Source organism: Xiphophorus maculatus, chromosome 8 (assembly GCF_002775205.1).
Source record: "Xiphophorus maculatus strain JP 163 A chromosome 8, X_maculatus-5.0-male, whole genome shotgun sequence".
Taxonomy (NCBI): domain Eukaryota; kingdom Metazoa; phylum Chordata; class Actinopteri; order Cyprinodontiformes; family Poeciliidae; genus Xiphophorus; species Xiphophorus maculatus.
In genome coordinates this window covers 18,457,966-18,477,333 of record NC_036450.1, presented here as the reverse complement: position 1 = coordinate 18,477,333, position 19,368 = coordinate 18,457,966, and the positions used below count along the sequence as shown (strand labels likewise).

The 19,368-nt window shown below is 38.0% G+C and overlaps 1 protein-coding gene across 4 annotated transcripts; it reads right to left on the bottom strand.

Moving 5' to 3' along the window:
* Positions 1-127: 127 nt before the first annotated feature.
* Positions 128-15,435, bottom strand: LOC102230106 (heterogeneous nuclear ribonucleoprotein K-like). Of its 4 annotated transcripts, XM_005798648.2 has the most exons (16): positions 15,330-15,435; positions 13,930-14,033; positions 13,248-13,345; positions 13,085-13,141; positions 9,838-9,881; positions 8,528-8,600; positions 8,124-8,237; positions 7,717-7,845; positions 7,263-7,570; positions 6,923-6,976; positions 6,066-6,099; positions 5,080-5,095; positions 3,348-3,380; positions 3,155-3,222; positions 2,894-3,063; positions 128-2,317 (listed from the first exon to the last, which is right to left on the bottom strand). In XM_005798648.2, the coding sequence occupies exons 2-16, from the start codon at positions 13,994-13,996 to the stop codon at positions 2,287-2,289; spliced, it is 1,296 nt and encodes a 431-aa protein (XP_005798705.1). In that variant the 5' UTR covers positions 13,997-14,033; positions 15,330-15,435; the 3' UTR covers positions 128-2,286. The 4 variants fall into 4 exon arrangements, with proteins under 4 accessions (XP_005798705.1, XP_023193845.1, XP_023193843.1 ...); XM_023338077.1 differs by lacking the exon at positions 3,348-3,380; XM_023338075.1 differs by lacking the exon at positions 128-2,317 and having other exon boundaries at positions 2,327-3,063.
* Positions 15,436-19,368: the final 3,933 nt, after the last annotated feature.

Genomic DNA, 19,368 nt, shown 5'->3' with positions numbered 1-19,368 from the left:
GCCAGATAGCAACGGATGCACTTAACAGAGCAACAGGCAGACGCTTCACCTTTTATCATAATTTATCTCCTTACATATACTGTACTCCCCTAAAGAAACAAACAAAAACAAACACACACGCACCAACTCAGAGCTGTGACACAGACTTTATTTACTAAACACTTGGAGTTACTACAAATATCTGAGAGCAAATACAGAATTCATCACTTGTGGACTCGCAAAGCTGCATCCGCCTCACAGAACTGCATCTTCAGGGATGCTTTCAAAGAAAAAAAAAAAAAAAAAAAAAGTCCAAAAATGAAAAACAAAACTACACGAGTGAACAGATCTGAGACTGAGGCTACACAACAGCAAATTCATCCTTTCTAGTGACAGAAAACCCAATATTGATGAAAAAGTTGATTGTGTATTTTTTTTTTTTTTTTTACAGTAAAAGATTCAAAATATAATTCCGTAATCAGAAAACGCGTAGGAAAGATTTCATTAGAAATACATTTGTAAATAACTAGATTCATTTGTCCCTTCACCAATTGTGCACCTTTACATTCCCTTTAACCTGTTTCATACCCACGCACATAAGCATCATTTAGTTTGTTTGTAGCTTTTTGTATATTGCAGAAAGTCATGAAACAAAATGACCAAAAGTGCAGGAACAAAATGGCCACACAGGCACACTTTGTATTTATAATTCTTTTCTGCAGTTTTGTTCTGACATTTTTATTATATCATCTTATATTTTTAAAATGCTGTGTTTTCAATAGCTCTAATATGATTTTAGAGAATATTTATTTTTGTTAAGTTTGGCACAAAAGGGCCACATGGCAAAGAAGAAAACTTGTAAGTCTGTTTTTGGCACTTTTTTCTTCCAAGAAAACATCACACAGTTTGGGCCGAACCAAAAGTCCTTAAAATTACAGGTTTTAAGCAAATACATATATATATACAAACCGTACAATCATCTTTCAAATAAAAGTAGATTTTCTTACAATTGTTCTTTTGCCTAAACAGTCTTTCACATTTATTACACCTTCAGACAGAAGACATGTTTGAAAAAGGTGTCATTACCAAAAAGCATTGGACTAGGCTGCTCTGCTAAAAAACAAAAAATTAAGGCGTCAACAGTGTAAACCCTCCCAGCAACAGACCAATCAAACAGTCTTTACATTTGCTTGATTGGTCTGTTTTTGTGGTAGACCTACATAGGAAATTTCAGTGTTCCTGTGGTTGAATGTCTGAATTTCTTCCTGCCTCCTCTCTACTACTTGTTGCACACTGCCGATGAGCTGGCAGAAAAAAGGCTTATTTTGTAAGGCATGTTGCCCTTACAAAATATGGGAAAATTTTTAAAAATATTTAGCCAATGTTTATAAAAATGTGATGATATCCTGCATACTATTTTAGCAAAAGCTGAAAAAAAATGCTTTTTTGTTTTTAATAAAGGCAGATCAAATCACATATATTATTTTTATTTTTTTTGTGTAGATATATTCATTGTGACATTTTCACACAAGGTCATCATACAGGCCCATGCCTAGTGTGTGCGGTGGGGTGTAGGAGTGAGCTGTCTGGGGTTTAAAATTTTTAAGCCCACATTGCTTATCAACCCAAAGACTGACTCCGAACAACACATCCATGCTTATACAGAACAAAGGCCCCATACACTCCTAACCAGTTTCTCCTCGGTACCCATTAAAAGCATTAAATGTAAAACCGAAGTTTTGCTCTCTGTGAAATTGAGAATACTATTGATTTCCGCTGCTCCAAAATAAATACTCTCCCCAAACCCCTCAAACACCATCTAAAAAAAAAAAAAAACACTTTTTACATATGGAGACAAGTGATGGAAAATGTAAGTTAATCAGTTATTTAACTTTACTCCAACAGTTTCTCAACCATTCAAAAACCAGTCATCTTTGCTAGGAAAGTGGTCTTAAAATTCAAAGGAAATCATAAAAATATCTTTCAAACAAGAACAGGAAAAAAAAAGTACATTCTGCTTGCTGTACTGAAATGCGGAAGATAAGGCCTAGGGCCGGTTCACAACACCAAATCTAATCACACAGCTGGGTTACACACCAGTAGATAAAAAGAAAAAGAAAAATAAGATACCAGCACTGAATTATGGATTTTTCAGGCCTCCAAATAAAACCTGGTGTACACAGCGGTGGTGTAGCTGGAGACAGTTAAAGGGAAGGGACACATCTACCCAAAGCAGAGGAATGTTGGCTCTGAATAGAATGAGCAAACAGTATGGCAGCATGGCTTCACCCTCTCTTCCGCTTCCCTCTAGAAGAACCGACCGGAGTACTGCCTCACACTGAAACGGAGAAAATAAAAAATATATATATATTAAAAACACAGAAAAATATTTATAAGAGCAGCAGCACGACCCAAGTCGGGTTGGGCAGCTGTAAATACTGGATGCTGAAAACAGCAAGACATCCTTCACGTGGAGCTCAAGTTGTAATAAGAATACCAAGGTCAAGGCTGGAAATAAATCCTGTCTGCTGGAACTGACACGCCAACTCAGACCTGCTCAATCGTGGAGCGATGAGGAGGAAAGGAAGTAAACACACGCACACACATGTACTACCAAGTAATCTAATTACTGACTCAAATGATAAGATTTTGTATAGTTCATGCCCCAAATTAGCCTAGAGACCAGAATACTGTATATTAGCAAATATCTTCCTTAAGGTTAACTACTTTGAACCAATAAGTAATTTTATGAATTTAAAAAAGATACCAATTATCCAAAAAATACAATCTTTTACTATAAATCGCAAACTACTACATTAAACCAATAACTTTTTATTCTACTGGTTCTACATGAACAGCATAAGAAGCGTCTCAGCTGCAGTGAGAGGATGTTGTTTTGCTTGAAGTCACATGCCTGTTCTGCAGTAAGTACTGGGCGTTCTGGATCTGGTCCTGTGTCCCTGTGATGGTGATGATGCGGTCCTCAGAGCCCTCTAGTGGTTCATCAATCTTGATGGATGCCCCAGACTCGTGGCGGATCTGCTTGATTCTCTGGCCGCCCTTCCCGATGATGGAGCCCGCCAGCTGCACGCCGGCAAAAAGGAAAACAGATTTAGGAGCGCCAAAAGCATTTAATTTGTCTCGTAGGGTACTGCACTAATCATGTTCTACTTACATCTTTTGGGATGGTGACTTGCGTCGTGATGACTGGGCCTCCGATGTCACTGTACGATCCTCTGCCGCCTACGGAGAGAGGAAAGGACCTTTGTAGGAAATCTTTCTTTAACTGGGGCTTGCGATCCAGAACAAGCAATCCCTTTAGGTTAGGAAACAAGACTCTGGGACAGTACCGATCTATCCCAACTCACCAGATGGAAAGCGCTCCCAAGAAGAATTGTTGTCTTTGAAAAAGAACATTAAAAAAAGGAAAAACAGAAAGTGGAAAATGAAAATGCACCACAGGAATAGGAAAGGAAATGCATCATGCAACAGCAACTGAGCAGTACTGCCAGAATGGCCAAAACGCCAGCGATGGTGATGTATCTCTAAAGAAATACTAAGCTTTGTTGGTCCAAGTTTGTCCTTTCATAGTAACTAGAAAAATAACAGTTGAAATTGTGCTGTGTAAATTAATACCAATTGTCTTTTTTTTTTTTATCTACTGGGTTTAACTAATTCACACGTTCACTATATCAATGGTAAATAAACATTTAAAGATATTGCTCAACTCAAAAACTAAAAAAAATAATTTTTTGCAACTAAAATTTCTACTACTACAAGAATAAGTGACTAATGAGGCAGCCAGAAGGGTTTTCAGCAATACAGAATTAGCACTTGTTTTTTTTAATTCAGCTGTTTTTTCTCTTCATTTAAACTACTTCCCAAACCAGTTCTTGGGAATCAATTAGCTGTGCCATGTTTAAAAATCTAAATGCCACTCAAGAGGAAATAGTGAAAGTGTAAAAACATCAACAGGTAAAACTTGTTTCTTACTCCGTTCCACAGAAGCTTTTTAAAAAAAAAAAAAAAATAGATATGGACAACAGAAACAAATTTCAGTCATCAGCACTAAGTACTGGGTGCTGTTTCTAAAATAGAAATTTTTCAGGAGCTGAACTTAAAGCTAAAAAAAATTTAACATAAAGGAAGGAAAACATGAGGATTCCCATACTCTGCTGCATGATCCTTGAGAAAATTTCAGTTTTTCAAAATGACATTTAAACAAAATATTTGAAACAGACATATACAACATGCATCTGGAAAAAAAAACAAAAAAACATTCGACCCTTCAGTCTAGTAACGCCCACTCTCTTCTGTTATTCCTTCTTTAGGTTGACTTTGGTGCCTTTGCACTTGTGTTATGTTTGAAGACGGTAATAATCTGCAAGTTGATAAAGTTGAAGGAGTTTGGAAGTTGGGGAAATAAACACTGATAAACACTGATGCAAATAAACATTGATAAACAAATCCCACTGGTTTCCCCAACAGGAACATGTTGAATTCAGGTGGAACAATGAAATAACATTTTATTTTTTAGTTAGTCTTTATTTGGGTATCATCTTCAATCAGCCAGTCTTATTTCAGATTGAGCTTGGTATAAACCATAATTTAGCCATCAGTGGTAATTTTAGCTTTAGTAAACTCATTTACTTTTTTAGTAAACTAAAACACTGACTCTAAAATAATTTTTAGAAAATATTCCAACACTTAAGTAAAAGATTTATACTGGGATGAAACAAGAATATAATTTCTACACAGACCCATTTAGCTTTTACATTTATAATTTTTTAAAACCCTGTCTTGTTTAATGACAAATATTTTAAATCTTCCAGGGGTACGAATGTTTGAGCTTAATATATGTGTGATAAAATAAAAAAATTAAACTCAACTTTAAGTCCAGAAGATCTTAAGATTGTCACTGAAATGTTTGCACATGCTCTGTTGAACAAAAAACATCTTGGTACTTCAAAGTGTGTAAACTTGTAGAGCCAAAAAACAAACACTCTCTAGCCATTTCAAGGCCAAAGTGTGTAAAAAGGTAATAATTACCACTGTTTAGATAAATAAAACTGCAGGATTACTAAGAATATCAAAACTTACCGTAACCACCTCCACTCTGCATTTCAGGATCACATGAGAGGAGGGAAAGAGATGAAATTTACAAACATTAATAAGGAATCAAAATACATGTTAAGCTTTCAGTAAGAACACAAATTATAAACTAAATATGGCTGTTGCCAAACTCTTTGATGTCTCACTAGGGTTATGTCATTTTTTTTTTTTACCTCTCTTTATTGTACAAAGTCAATGTTACATATCTGAAGACACTAGGCAATACTTCGCAAACGCACAGCTGGAATCAAGCATGTTTAATAAAAGCTACTTTGAGTTCAAGACAGTCAAGAAACAAATAAAATAGATATAAGAGATAAGAGAACTTAAAAAGAGACAAGAGAACTTTTAAAAGTTGTCTTATCCGACCAGTGTATGTCTGGGAGGCCAATAAATGCATAGACAGTAATGCACACAAATTTGTTTACTCACATTAGGACATAAACTTGACCAATTTGACACTGATTTGTGTTTCAAAGACAAAGACAGATTAACAAGCAGCCAGCACTAACCTAACTTGTATTGTAATCCAAATCCTAGAATCCGTATTAATGCTGAGACAACTAGAAGCAAGTCTGCCGTTTTTAAATAATATTTAAATCTCAAGAGTTCTCCCTTTTTATGGTCAAAGTATTCGTCTGCCCTCTTTTGCTTGCAGCTAAAACCTGCGGGGAACCACTTCAAGAACTGCTCTGGTTCAATTGCTCGCCTGGTGGATCTCTGGACTGCATACTCAGTTACTCAGTGGTAACCACGGAGACAACTGTTGCCAGGCAACAACAGGTCTACATGAGTGTGCATCCAATGTGGAGGGGGGAAAAAAAGCAGCCATATCAGAGCCAGTGTGCTGAACTACACTCAGAAAAGGAAATGCAATCATCATCTGAAAACACAACTCACAGGCAGAGACCACAAAGTCTTTTGAGGAAACAAAAAAGCAAGTGAGCCCTGAAGCTGCAGCTGATTACACTCACCATGCTGTCATAGCGGTCTCTGCCTCTTCTTTCACTACAAAACAGGAAAAAAACAAAGTTGTTAATACAGTTTGACCCAACAGGGGTTTTCCACCAAGGTGCTCCAGACCAAGACTGTGTGCTTTATATCCTTCTAAATGGTCTTTTACAAAGACAACAGACTGTTAACTGGTTGGTTTTTGCACATTAAATGTCTGATCCTCGCTCTGTTTCTGAATATCTGTAGAGCATCGCAGTGCATGGGGACATTGCACCCACTACAAATGGCCAGGTTTACAATTTTTGGGGAAATTATTCAATCTCAAAGTTCACATTGAATTTTTGATATTTACACAGCAGTCAGACCTCTCTACACAATGGGTGTATGGGCTGATGGTGCATGGATGGATGGATGAACTCACAATGAATGAATGAACACAAACCTCTAAGGGGATTTTTATTTGAAATACTATAAAAAGTGTAACAAATGCTCGCTAAAACGAGTCAGCGTTTCCAAACATTACAAATTTGAGCAAAAATATCTGATTCCCAACTGACATTTCTAAATATACACAACATTTCAAGAATGATTTGCAAACACCAGCAGCGCATACTCAAACATCTGATACCGTCATCAATAAAGCCACAAACGGCATTCATAAAGTCAGTCGAAAACAGCAACTACAACTGAATTTCAGTAAGTAGCAGGAGATGTTGAAACAGTTACTGGAAATAAAAAGATTTGGTTCCAAGCAAGCAGTGACACTGGTTGATTTATTGGAGAAAAAAACAGGTACTTTTAAACCACAGATGTGCTCTTTTCTAAATTCTGTTAAGCTCTAGAAATAAATTTAAAGCTTAAACTTGGTCTTCCTCACCTTGGTCTGTCATCCATGCTGCCATGGTAGCTGCCATGTGAAAACCTGTCTCCTCTGCAAACAATATAAGAAAAAAAACAGATGGATGTGAGGTAGAGATGTAAAATAATTTATAAAGACTGAACAACTCCACTGTTAGATGTGCTTTTAAAGCCTCAGTGTTATTTTATGTTGCTGGTTACTAAATAGTAGTCTTTCAATTTTCAAAACAAACCTTTGATGTACAAATTAATCATCTACAGTAAAAACTGCCAAAACCAGTCTAGTTAGCAAATTCATCCAAAACAATTTAAAACCTAACAAATTAGGATTGAAAGCATAAAATCTGCCCAATTCTCACCCTCCTCTTGGCGGCGGGGGTGGCGGGAGAGGCAGGTTACGCGCTCGGCTGCCCCCTCGTATGCCCCTGCTAAGCGGCGGTGGAGGACCCCGGCGAGGGCTCATGTCGTCATAGTCCCTTCTGGAGGGAGGCAGAGGTCTGCTGCCACGTAAAGGAGGCAAGCGCTCAAAACCGCCGCGCACGCGGATGGGAAATCCACCCATGGGTCGTCGGCCCCTATCCTCAAACAACATGGTGAAGCCACCGTAGTCATACGTCTCATCATAGAAGTTAGGGTCGTAAGGCTGAGTACGGCCTTTAATGGGTGCCTGCAAATTGAAGAAAAGTTACGGGAAAATTATTCATCGACGTTGGAGTACACCGCATTCAAAATAAATGTAATGTTCTACAAGTCAAGATGTGTCGGTATTAATTATTTTTAGCGTATTAATAGCAATTGATAACGTAGATTTACCTCTGATACTAGCTCCAGGATCACTTTTATGCATTCAACCACACGTTCTGGTTTTCCTCCCACTAAGACGACCCTGTCGGTAGAGTGTGGACAGCACTCTTGGAACAACTTGATGGTGGTCTGGGTGTTCTAGTACACACAAAGTTTTGTTTTTTTTTCCTTAGTTTCTCACATTCATATTCTGACTCCACACAGTCCAAAAAAACTTTCCTAATGAAGTGCAAAAATGCACTAGAACTTGTCTGAGCAGTAGCAAACAAAACGTCTTTTAAGATGAGTTTGTAGGAGGACCAATGTGCAAAACAAAGGGCAAACACATTTCCAAAGTTAAAGAGTTGTCTTTTTTTGTTTTTACTGCTCAGCTGTTAGTGCAGAGGATTAAATGGTTAATCTGGGCTGTGTCCTACCTCTCTCAGCTCCTTTATCTTGGCACCTTTCACTCCAATTATCCCACCAGCCAAGCTCTGATGGATCAGCAGGCGAAGCTCACAGTCAAAATCAATCCCACTGTAATGTTGGTACTAGAAAAACATAAGAACAAAAACAAAGTTCTGGGTGCTTAGATATTAGTGTAGCAGCTGTGAAAAAAAATATATTTTTGAAATGCATAAAAAAGTTAACCTTTGATGCAAATTATTGCTTTACTACATTACAATTTTTCCAAATTTATATTCATTTATTTGAATATACATTTAGCTTAAAAATCATTAATGTCAGACTATTATTTATTTAATAAAGACATTGGATTCATCTCTGGAAGCTAAAACGACACCACTGTATACTTACACACAACACTGAGATAACATCTTACCTCCTCTAGTGTTGGTATGATTTTCAGTAGAATCTCTCCAATGGTGTCGATACTGGCACTTACACTCAGGATCCTGTCAGAAACCAATTCGGTAAACAGGAATAAATGAATTACAAAAACAAACACCGAAAAACGGAGGAATAACCTGACATAAAATACAGCCCAGCAGACAGTCCTGAACAAACTAACAAGACGCTTTAAACGAGTGCTTAATTTTCCCCAACTCTACACTGACAGCAGTAGACATGCACTGACTCCCTTACTAATTTCAAAAGTAAGAGAAGCTTTACGAGGACAGGGGGTTCCAGAGCGTCTCAGAAAAAAAACGTGAAAGTGGCCACACAGATTTTGGGTAAGTGGTGTAAGAGCGAGAAACTTCTTCTATAACCATCCCACCACCAGGAAGTTGGGGAAAGAGAAAGTCATTTGAAAACAGCTTGCCATTACAGCTGCACCACCAGCTCACCGTCTCATTGTGACCACGAGGTTGGGAAAGGGGGGAGAGGGAAGGAGAGGGGAAGAGAGCTAAGGCGCCGAGGTGAGAGCAGACGAGGTGGGCAGTAGAAAACATTAAAACAGCAGAGGGGTTGGGGAGGGGTTACCAAGTGCTTTGTGGCACAGAGGAAGAGCAGGTTGGAGAGGGGAAGGGTGATGTGACAGGTGACAGGTTTGATAGGCAGATCTGATCTGATGTAACCTAAGAAATTCAACAGAGGGGGGGGGGAGATGCAGCACAATGGAATCAAGAGACATCAATGAAGTGACAGTGAAAGGGCAGCACCTCCACAGGAAAGCAAGCTCTCTTTCTCTTCTCTCTCTCAGAGATCATGGGACGGTAATGGTGGAAACAGTGTGGGAGAGTGAGGGCAGAGGAGAGTGGGAGGTTGGAGGCAAGGGGAAGGGACCAGAGGTGGGTCACAGAAGACAGAGCGAAGGGGGGGGGATTAAAAAGATGCCTGCTTTTCACAAATTTTCTCAGAGCAACAAATAAACCATCCAACTTTAGTGTCGCTGAGTATAAAACACCAACTACTTTGTAGTGGGCTGTCAGACAATTTCCGCATGATTGATTAACTGTAATGACAGAGAGTCCAACTTAATAGGAAATGCTTAAAAATGGACAAAAAAATTCAAGGAACAATACATGTCTTATAAAGAAAGGAGGGGGTGTTTGGTGAAGGGGAAGGGAAGGGGGGGTTGTAAAGTGTCATGTATATAAAAATGTTCAAATGGAAACAGAAGGCAGGCTATCAAAGACAAGTGTTTCACTGTTCTAATCAGGCAGTGAGGCAATAACTGGTGGGACATACCGCTCTGGGCCACTGCTGTCTGGGACTGATACACTGGCATTGTACTGCATGGACCGAGGAGGAGGTGGTGGTGGTGGTGGTGGTGGTGATGGTGGTTGTGGTGGAGGAGGTTGGCATTGGGCAGGGGCATTCAATCACATCATGTCAAGTTAGGTGCCCGAATAAGGAGGGGCACAGTTTATGGGCAGGGCCGACCGGGAGTGTCAGATGGCCGAGCGGTCGGGTTTCGTTCGGGGGCGGGCGGAGGTTGGGCCAACGTCAAGGTGGGCAACGCAGGAGGGGCATGTCGATCCGGTACATGGGCAACGGAGGAAGGTGGCCAAAAGTAAGAACAAAAACAAGTAAAAGGAGAAGGGAAGAGGGGGAGAAGGAATACAGTTTTAATTGAATACACGCCACACTTTGTCCCAAAACGTGATGAGAGAAACTGTGAGAGTGAAGGAGAACAGGAAGTGTGACCAGGACAGAGATAAGTTTTAACAGGCAATATGAAGGAGCACATTGGTCAAGTTAACAACGCAGAGAGAGAGAGAGAAAAAAAAGATGTTCCAATAGGGCTGTTAGAAATTCCCAGTTTCAAAAAAAATACCAATGTGAGCAATATCTAGAATTAGCTTTAATTATTTGGGGGGGAAAACTCAAGCAGAGCAGTTTAGCAGTGACTCTCTGGTAGAGGTTGACCGATATTATCGGCCTACCGATCAATTGGCCAAAACTTTCCAGTTTTTAAAAGTATCTTCATCAGTCTTGATGGGGCAGACTTTGTTTTTTGTTTTGTTTTTTTAAACAGGCAACTCTTCAAAAAAAGCAGAAATCTGTGCCTTGTTTCCACATAGGTGATAAGGTAATGTGCAGAGAGCCCCTCAGTCAAAGAGCTGCAGTTACACAGGACAATGATTATTAATCTGTGTGCTGAGTATATTTATTTAGTTAAACAGAATATGTTTTTAGGGGAAACTGTATGTATAACCTTTGGATTCATGGCAAAGCATTCAGATTGTAAACTGTAGTTTTAGCCAGCAGTAGCTACTCACCGGCATTTGGTCTCAAAGTTAAATCACTATAAACCTTCATACTGAAAGGTTATGTCTTTCATAACCATTTTTTAAGCTAAAAAAACGAGTGTCACTAAATCAAAACTTTGCTTTTACGTGTTGTGAACGGCCCATGCAAAATCTTACTGGTTTAATGTCCGGTGGAGCGGCTGCCGCACAGTTGCTTCTGTGCAAATTAGCAAGTTGACAGAGTTCATGGCCTCTGTTTGCATACTGTTGAAACTGGAAGTTTACGTACACTGAATAAAAACAACAAAAAAAGACATACAACTTTTTTTACCCTCACTGTCTGAACTTAAATCAATGCTAAGACCGAACTTCTCTTAACATCTAAAACAATTGGGCAGGAAGTTAAAACTCCAGCCGCAAATGGGTCTTGTGAATGGAAAATGACCCTGAGTATACAAAGTGGTTACAATGTTGCTTAAAGACAAAGTCAATGTTTTGCCCTGATCTCAATCCTATGGAGAAGTTGTGGGCAGATCTGGAAAGGTGTGTATGAGAGAGGCATATTCCTTCTTATATTATTGGGGCATTTAGCAAATATGAAGTTTTAGTAATAACTAACCAAAATCAGAGAAGTTTTGACTGATTTAACTTCAGACAGTGAGAAAAACAAAGTGTGTCTTTATTAGGTGGACGTAAACTTCCTCTTTCAACTGTAAACTGACGCGTCTGTTTTGTATGTGTAATTATTGCCTGCATGTGCGCATCACTGGTGGAATGACAGCAGAACTTGTTCACAGCTTTGGATATGGAAAAATTAAACAAAGTAGAACGTGTCTTCCTGTGTTGTAACACTGTTAGCTTGGTACCAAACACACTACTGTTATGTATAATGTGTTTGTACAAACTCTAGTGCTCCGTCCACTGCACCACTGTTATGAAGGTGGAAAACCGATTGTTAAAAAGCTTATTAGTTTGGACTGAAGATGTTGCTGTCAACGGATGCCATAAATGCAGATTGTAGCAGGGGAGACTATGTTTCAGTTACTGACAAATTTTACTAAATACAAGAATTGTGCTTTGCGCATTGAGTTTCATTCAATCACATTATGCAAGTCCTAATCAATGCTATTTCCTCTGATGTTTTCCTTAATGTTTATGTAGAGGAAATTTGAGCTAAAAATGCTTTAAGAGTTGTTTTAAAGGGGGGGGAAAAGTAACAGAGGAAGATGTATAGTTTTTTTTTTTTCTTTAACTAAACTTGAAAAATTCAGCACATTTATTTTGGGTCCTCAACTTGAATCATACAAGTTATGTTTTAAGCAAATTAATAAAACAGTAATCAGTGGGCACCTTTAAACTTCTCCTTTCCTATATGAATTGTATTACAGTAGGGAAAAAAGAAGCTGCCAACTTAAGGCTCTTACATCATCCCACTACTAAACCGATTACATGTGAAAGAAAATGGCAAATTTTTGATCAAATGTTTAAAAAAAAATTTAAAAAGGGGGAAGAATCACAAATAATCTATGTCACAAAATAAAATAAACCGTCTCAAAAATCTGCAATCGACACTTTAAAATTGGTATCGGTAATAGAAGAGCTCGTATCGGTCGACCTCTACCCTCTGGTCTCAGTAATGCTTTTTTGTAGAACTGTGCAGTGATTCTTGATGACAGATGATTAAAACCAACAAACAAATTTTTAGCTGCTTTTATAATAGCTCAGATGCTAGAATGTACTAACTACTAACTTTCAATCATTCTTCAACATATAAAACTCAAGAATAAATAAAATACCCCAGTCACACCTGGGAATTGTTTATATTTTGTCACATACACAATTTTTTATGCATTTATCAGGAATTAGAATTTCTATGTAGGTTAAAATTTAATTTGTGGTTCTTTCTGACTAGAGCATTTCTGTCTTTTCAACTAAACTGGATTTTCTTTTTCAACAAAGTGAAGGAGGCTAAACACAAATGCACTCCTGATTTTTCTGATTAACATTGATTTTTTTTTTTTATTATTCAGAATTTCTTTCCACTCCATATTTGTTCAGGTCAGTCACATAAAATCCAAGTAAAATACATCAAATTTTGTGACAAAAAAATGCTACTAAATGTGACAATATTTTTCTACAGGCTGAATAAGACTTGTGTAGAATCAGCACTAAAGGAAGAATAAGAAAGCTAAAGTTTTCTGAGAGCAAATATACATGAAGACATTTTTTATCTATTGACTCACGTCTGTGCGAAGAGCTTTTATGTTCTTGCCACCCTTTCCAATGACGGCTCCCGCATTCTGTGAAGCAAAGCAAAACACTTTGATCAACGAGGGAGAAAAAAAATAAATAAATCGCTATGTGGCCCAGCAAATAGCAGGGGCTCATGATATGATCTCTGATTACTTTGCTCTGAAGCAGAACACGCAGCTCCACCATCTCATCAATGTTGCGTGAACGTTTGAAGGCCTGCTCCTCGTCCATGTCCTCAGCAGGACGTTTACCTGAGACAGAAGACAAGGTCAAACCCAAAGCATGCAGCAACCTCCTAAATTATGCACTTACAGAAATAAAAGATGAGCTTTTTTTTTAGTTTACTTTTTAATATTTCATTTGGAAGAATCATAAGTTAGAATGTTCTCCTGATTCATTGTGGAAGTGCTATAATACACCAAATTAATATTAGCAAAATAATCCTCGAATGAGCAAAGTCTACAGCATATTCCACCAACACCAAGTACACTTCAGTAGCCAAATGCAACTTGGTCTACATCCAGAACCAACATGTACCCTTTCTGAATTAAAACATGGGCAGATCTGCTCTGGGCCCACAGAACAGCAGTTTCCTGGACAAGAGGATCTCTCAACCATCTGACATGACCACATGGCAAGTTATCCCGGCCAGAAATGTTCTTTTCTCATGATTAGAATTTTAGTCTTCAGCAAATCAACTGGCCGATGGAAATCTAAAAATTCATTGCTGGCTTTAAAACCGGGTGGGGTCTGGATACTTCTCAATGACGATATTATTTTGGGCAATTCTAATGCGCAATAATAACGTGTGAAATGAAGATATGCAAGACCTCACCATTAGTGTCAGTGTTGCTGAATGAAATATCTTCGTCCTGCTGTTCGCCCTTCATTTCCATTGTCATGAGTCTGCAGTGAAAAGCAAACTGGTTCTTCCTGGATCTGCTAAACAGTAAGAATAAGCTTAGGGCAGTGGAATAATGTATGCTTGTTAACCAAACTGTGCACATGATTGAAGCAAAAAAAAGAAAAAAAGAAAATCTAGTGGTTAGATTGTTGCTCAAACACTACATCATGTATTTTCTTCAGCTTAGAACGCTGTAGTTTCATGTTTCTTTTTCAGATTATTGAAATAGTCAAAGAAATTTCCCTTCATCAGTTTGGTGATTTTTCAAGTCAAATCCTGAAAAATGTGCTTCCTTTTTTCAATAGTATTCAAAAGATGTTGTCAACCAACAGAACATTTATTGATGCACTTTTTTTTTTAATTTCATAAAAATAGTTTTTATATTTGATTCAAATAGAAAAAATATTTTTATAGGACAAACATGTGTCACGTTTGTCCTCAGAAAAAAGTTCGATTAAGAAAAAAATTGTATTCGCAGCTGATACTTTAAAGAAAATTGGAAGAAATCTGTATTGATCAGGAAAAGCCTCTCTATTTTTGTAGTTTAGTTACTTTGGAGAAGATAAAATGCTTTATAAAGAATAGCATAAGCACATTCTCCATTAATAAAATTAGCCCAGTAAGCACATCAGTATACATTTACCTGCGAGCTTAATTAAACCTTACGTGTGTTCCTACTGTCACATATTAAACATGCCTGATGGTTTATAATAAAACACAATAATCCAGGAGGAAGAACATGGACTTTAGCCTTACAGAGACTGAGTGTCTCCAGCATACACATACTACCCTCCTACGTGCTCTTCCCACAACTGAGGACTATACATTTTTGCAGAAGCATCATTCCTAAGCAGAGGCCTGGATAAACACAGCTAGGACGTTATGCTACCCTTGGCTTTATAGAGCAGCCCCGGTCATGTTTGCACAGGTCCTGTCCAGAGAAAGGAAAGTGCCTGCAACAATTTAGCAGTTTGTGTGCATAACTCTCTATGAATAGGATTTTATAATGTTGATAAAAACTACAACTGTAGATTGGGAGGGTGTCATTTGAACGAGAAACGTATTTTTCCCCCGGATTTTACAAAGCCTGTAGCAGTGTTGACATTACTTTCCATGCTAGCAGCTAGTTAGCCAGCTAGTGGGTCTGTGCGTTTTACGAGGCGCCAGCTAGTGTCCACGTTAAGACTGGCCAACATGCACGACAAGAAAATAAAGACAGCAGAGCAAGCACGTTAAATCACCGTCCTCCAAAAATGTCCAATATTCAGACCAAAAGCAAAGGAGGTAAAGTCACGAGCTACTATCAAAATGTAACCTTTATAAAAACAGACCTGCAGCCAAACCACGTTCACCGCGCTCCTCTACCGTCGCCTCGCCCTGAAAAATCTGTGGATAGGCTCGATTTGTCGACCTTCTCCCGCTCCGTCTCTTTGCACAGCCTTGTCAAGACAGCAGGGATGGGCGGAGTTAAGACTAAATTCATCTAGGAACTGATAAGCCGGTTATCCCCGTGCAGGAGCGATTTGGTCAATTTTATCTATTATGAGAATCTTAATTTGACATGCAACATTTAATGCGTCTTTGGTGTAAAATAAAGATTTAAAAAAATGTAAACTACAATTTTGGGGGGGAAAAAATATGTTTGACAGCATTGCTAAAACATACAAATCAAATTGTATGTAAAACACAACTTGATGATGTGAAACAGGCTTGTGGGATTATTAGAATCAAGGTTTACCCAGGTAAACAGTTTCCACTTGAACAATACACATTAATGGGAGGCCAAGGAGGGTATTGAACTGGCAGGAGATGACATCAGCTGTAAGAAGTAAAGAATTTGAAGTAAGGCAGGGTCAGATAATTGTTGCTTTTCTGTTTTAAATCACATTATGCATCCTTGCTTTACATTTTATGTATTTACCGTCGTAATGGGATATTTTGACTTCAGGTGAACAGACAGTGAGAATTTTATTCCAATCTGCCTAATGCACACACAAAGGTTTTACTGTAAGTACATGAATCAACATCAGCTGTGTGGCATAAAACAAATAAAATGATTTGATCTAAAAGATGACAAATGTAACATACTTGGTAGTTTAGATTGGGTATTAGTGAAATCACAGCTCCATGTGAGATTTAGGACAAGTGTGCCACCAGCTGGCTTAGAGATGAGCTCAGAGATGGTCACAGGAGGCGTTGCAGGAGTGGCAATAAGCAAAGGTTTCTTTAGCTTAGAAAGGGCAAGGCATGAAAGAAATAAACACTATGGTCTGATGTATTTTGTACAAAGTATGCTTTTATGTATTCTTACATTTACTAAACTATTATGGAATGCTTGGTAGATTTAAACGAAATAGGCCAATCCAGGAGGAATCCATTGCTTTTATATTAAATATTCTTATCTATTTAATTACATGCTAAACGTTTAGTACTAGGGTAGGGTTTAATTTGTTTATTTTTTGCTTTCTAGCAATATAAGTTTGATGATATGATGAGATTTGAGGTCATAACTTCAACCCAGTGCTCCTCTTCACACTTACTGGAAATCCTGAGTTCCAATGAGGTCAGATTTGGACCTCATTCTTGCAGAGTTGTATTCTCCACATTCCTCTCAGATATTGCAAAAATACATCTCTCTCTCTTTCTCTTTCTCTCTGCCTCTCTTTCTGTCCATTCTATATGCTGGGGTTGCCATGGAGACAGATATAAATCAGTTCTTGATGTTTCTCATAAAAAAAGGGGAGAGAAAAGCTAGTGTACATATTTTCATCTGCAACCATAGCGACACTTGATATTGTCAGTGCTATTTGTTAAAAAGCAAGTCACCATAGCGACACTAACCATCCAGACTGTGTCATGGATCATTTGTCCCAGCTGCCTCCTAATCATGTACGGGAAATTTAGGAATCTGAATAACATTTTTATTTGGTCACTTTGAAATCTATGATTACCTAGATAGTTTGCTGCTCAGTGATAAGTGGAATTAATTTTATTATGGTGAATGTGACAGATACTGTAGATTTTGTAGGATGGATTCTGCTGTGTAGGTTGATCTCAGTATATTAAAATATATCATCAAAAAGTTAATTTCTTTATGTGATTCAAATCAAAAAGTGCTTCTTGTGCATTACATAGGTTAATTTCTTAAAGGTTGATATATTTCACACTTTTATTGTTGTTATTTTGATGATGATGGCTTAGAGATAATGGACACTCCAGGTTTAGTTCATAAGAAAAATAACATTTTGGACATGACAGTTGTGTAGCAGAAACCCTCAAGGAAGATAGATCTCAAAAGGTCATTGTTGAAGACATACCTGTAAATCCACCAAGGATTGGCTGAGAATTATAATGAAAAGCCCTAAACTGAGTCAAAGCCCAGGTCTGGATTTCAATGAGATGTTTAGGAGAGATTAAAAGCAGCCTATACATGCAAGAAGACCTCTCCAACGTTTCACAGCTGATAATCAGGGATGGGGCAAACTTTTGTTAGACTAAAGTGACAAGCTGGTACTTTAGAAAAGTTCAAATACATTGTTTTATACAATTGATGTAAGTGTAAAACAAGATTAAGGTTTGTGTTTACCTATGGTTAAATTTCTTTCTTGAAATGGTCTTTTGCTAAAAACAACTTCATAATGAGGTATCCTATTGCACTTTTCAATATCGAGCAACATTAATGTGTGAAAAATACTTTTTCACACAATATTCTAATTTTTGGACAAACTGAAGAAGAGCTTGTTACTAGCTGTATATCATAATTTGGCCAAAACAAGTGCTTGAAGTACACTTCATTAGATACACTTTTCTACCATCTCTTAAGTGTGTGACATTGCCTTTATTCTTTGTGGCATAGACTCAACAATGTGCCTGGAAAAAATACTCAAGAGATTTTGGTTCACTTTGATATGATAGCATTATGCAGTTGAAACAAGTTTGTCAGCTAAACATTCAGGAAGTAATTCTACCATTAAACCACATCCCCAATGTTCCCTGCTAGATTGAGATCTATATAAAAAATAGATAAATAAAGTGAACTCAGTGCCATACTTATTATTTATGCTGTGTGGCACAGTGCATTATGCTTCTGGAAGTATAGTCAGCAGAGGACTGGTCATAAAGCTATTGACATAACAATATTTTGTGAGACTGTGGTGTTTAAGCGATCTTCAAATTGGAGAAAGGCATCAAAGTGTTTCAAGGAAATCCCTCACACTATTGAACCTCTACTGCCAGATATGATGGATCCATACCTTATGTCTTAATCTATGTTGTTTATACCAAATTCTGAATACTGCTGCTGAAATTAAGACTCATTGGACCAAGAAATGTTTATGCAAATTTTTTTTTTGTCCAAATTTGGTAATTCTGTCCATAGCGGACAGAAGTGGCACCTGGTGTGGCCTTCTGCAGCTTTCGTTAAAGTGGTGCAGGGTTTGACGTGCTGTGCATGAAATGGTGTTCCACATATCTCGGTAACGAGTGTCAAACATTTCCTGTTAACCTAAGAAATTGCTGGTCAACAAGTTCTAAAATACTCAGACCAGCACGTCAAGCACCAACAAACATAACACCTTCAAAGTTGCTTAAATCTTCTTTTCTCCTCATTTTGATGCTCAATTTGAACTGAAGCAACATCCCTTGTGGCCTAAATGCGTTGTTCCTCCTATGTATCTAGAAAAGCAAGTGTGTTTCACGCTTTAAATTAGATTATTGGAATAACGGAACATTTCAATTTAATTCTGATTCACTGAGATGCACCTGTGCTCCTCTTAATGTACTTAGCAGGTCAAGTTTCTGAGATCTTAAACCACCATTTTTTATTTTTTTATTTTGTGGCTCTTTTTATTTCTAACAAGACGTGCAAAAAGCAAGAAGCTGCACTAAAGCTGGTGTTTAGACAGTGAGGAACAAAATAGCAGACATCCATCTGTGCTCTGTTCAGTGATTGGTGTGAGGCCTATTTGAAGTTTGGAGACATAGTATAGGTAATTATTTTTCATAGATGCACCCCGACTTGTGCGTCACCCGCACGTCACACCGGGCCTACTGGACAGCCGTAGAACAGCGTTGTTATGGAAAAGGCTCAGCTTTCATCTATCGCATTGCTTCAGAGTAACCACAACACTAGAGTTTGTATCTGTGTCGTTGTTGACGGGTGGCCCTTTGACCCAAAGCTGGCCACTTAGTGTTCCTAGCAGCCTGTATAATAAAGCTGCTACAGTTTGAGTTTCTGAACGCAATTTAAATATATATTAGTATTATCATTATTCAAATTAGGCTTCTCTAATAAGATTCTTTCGCCGGCATCTAACTCAGACATAAAATCACCATCGCAACCACCTCCCCACACCCTGCCCACCCCCCATA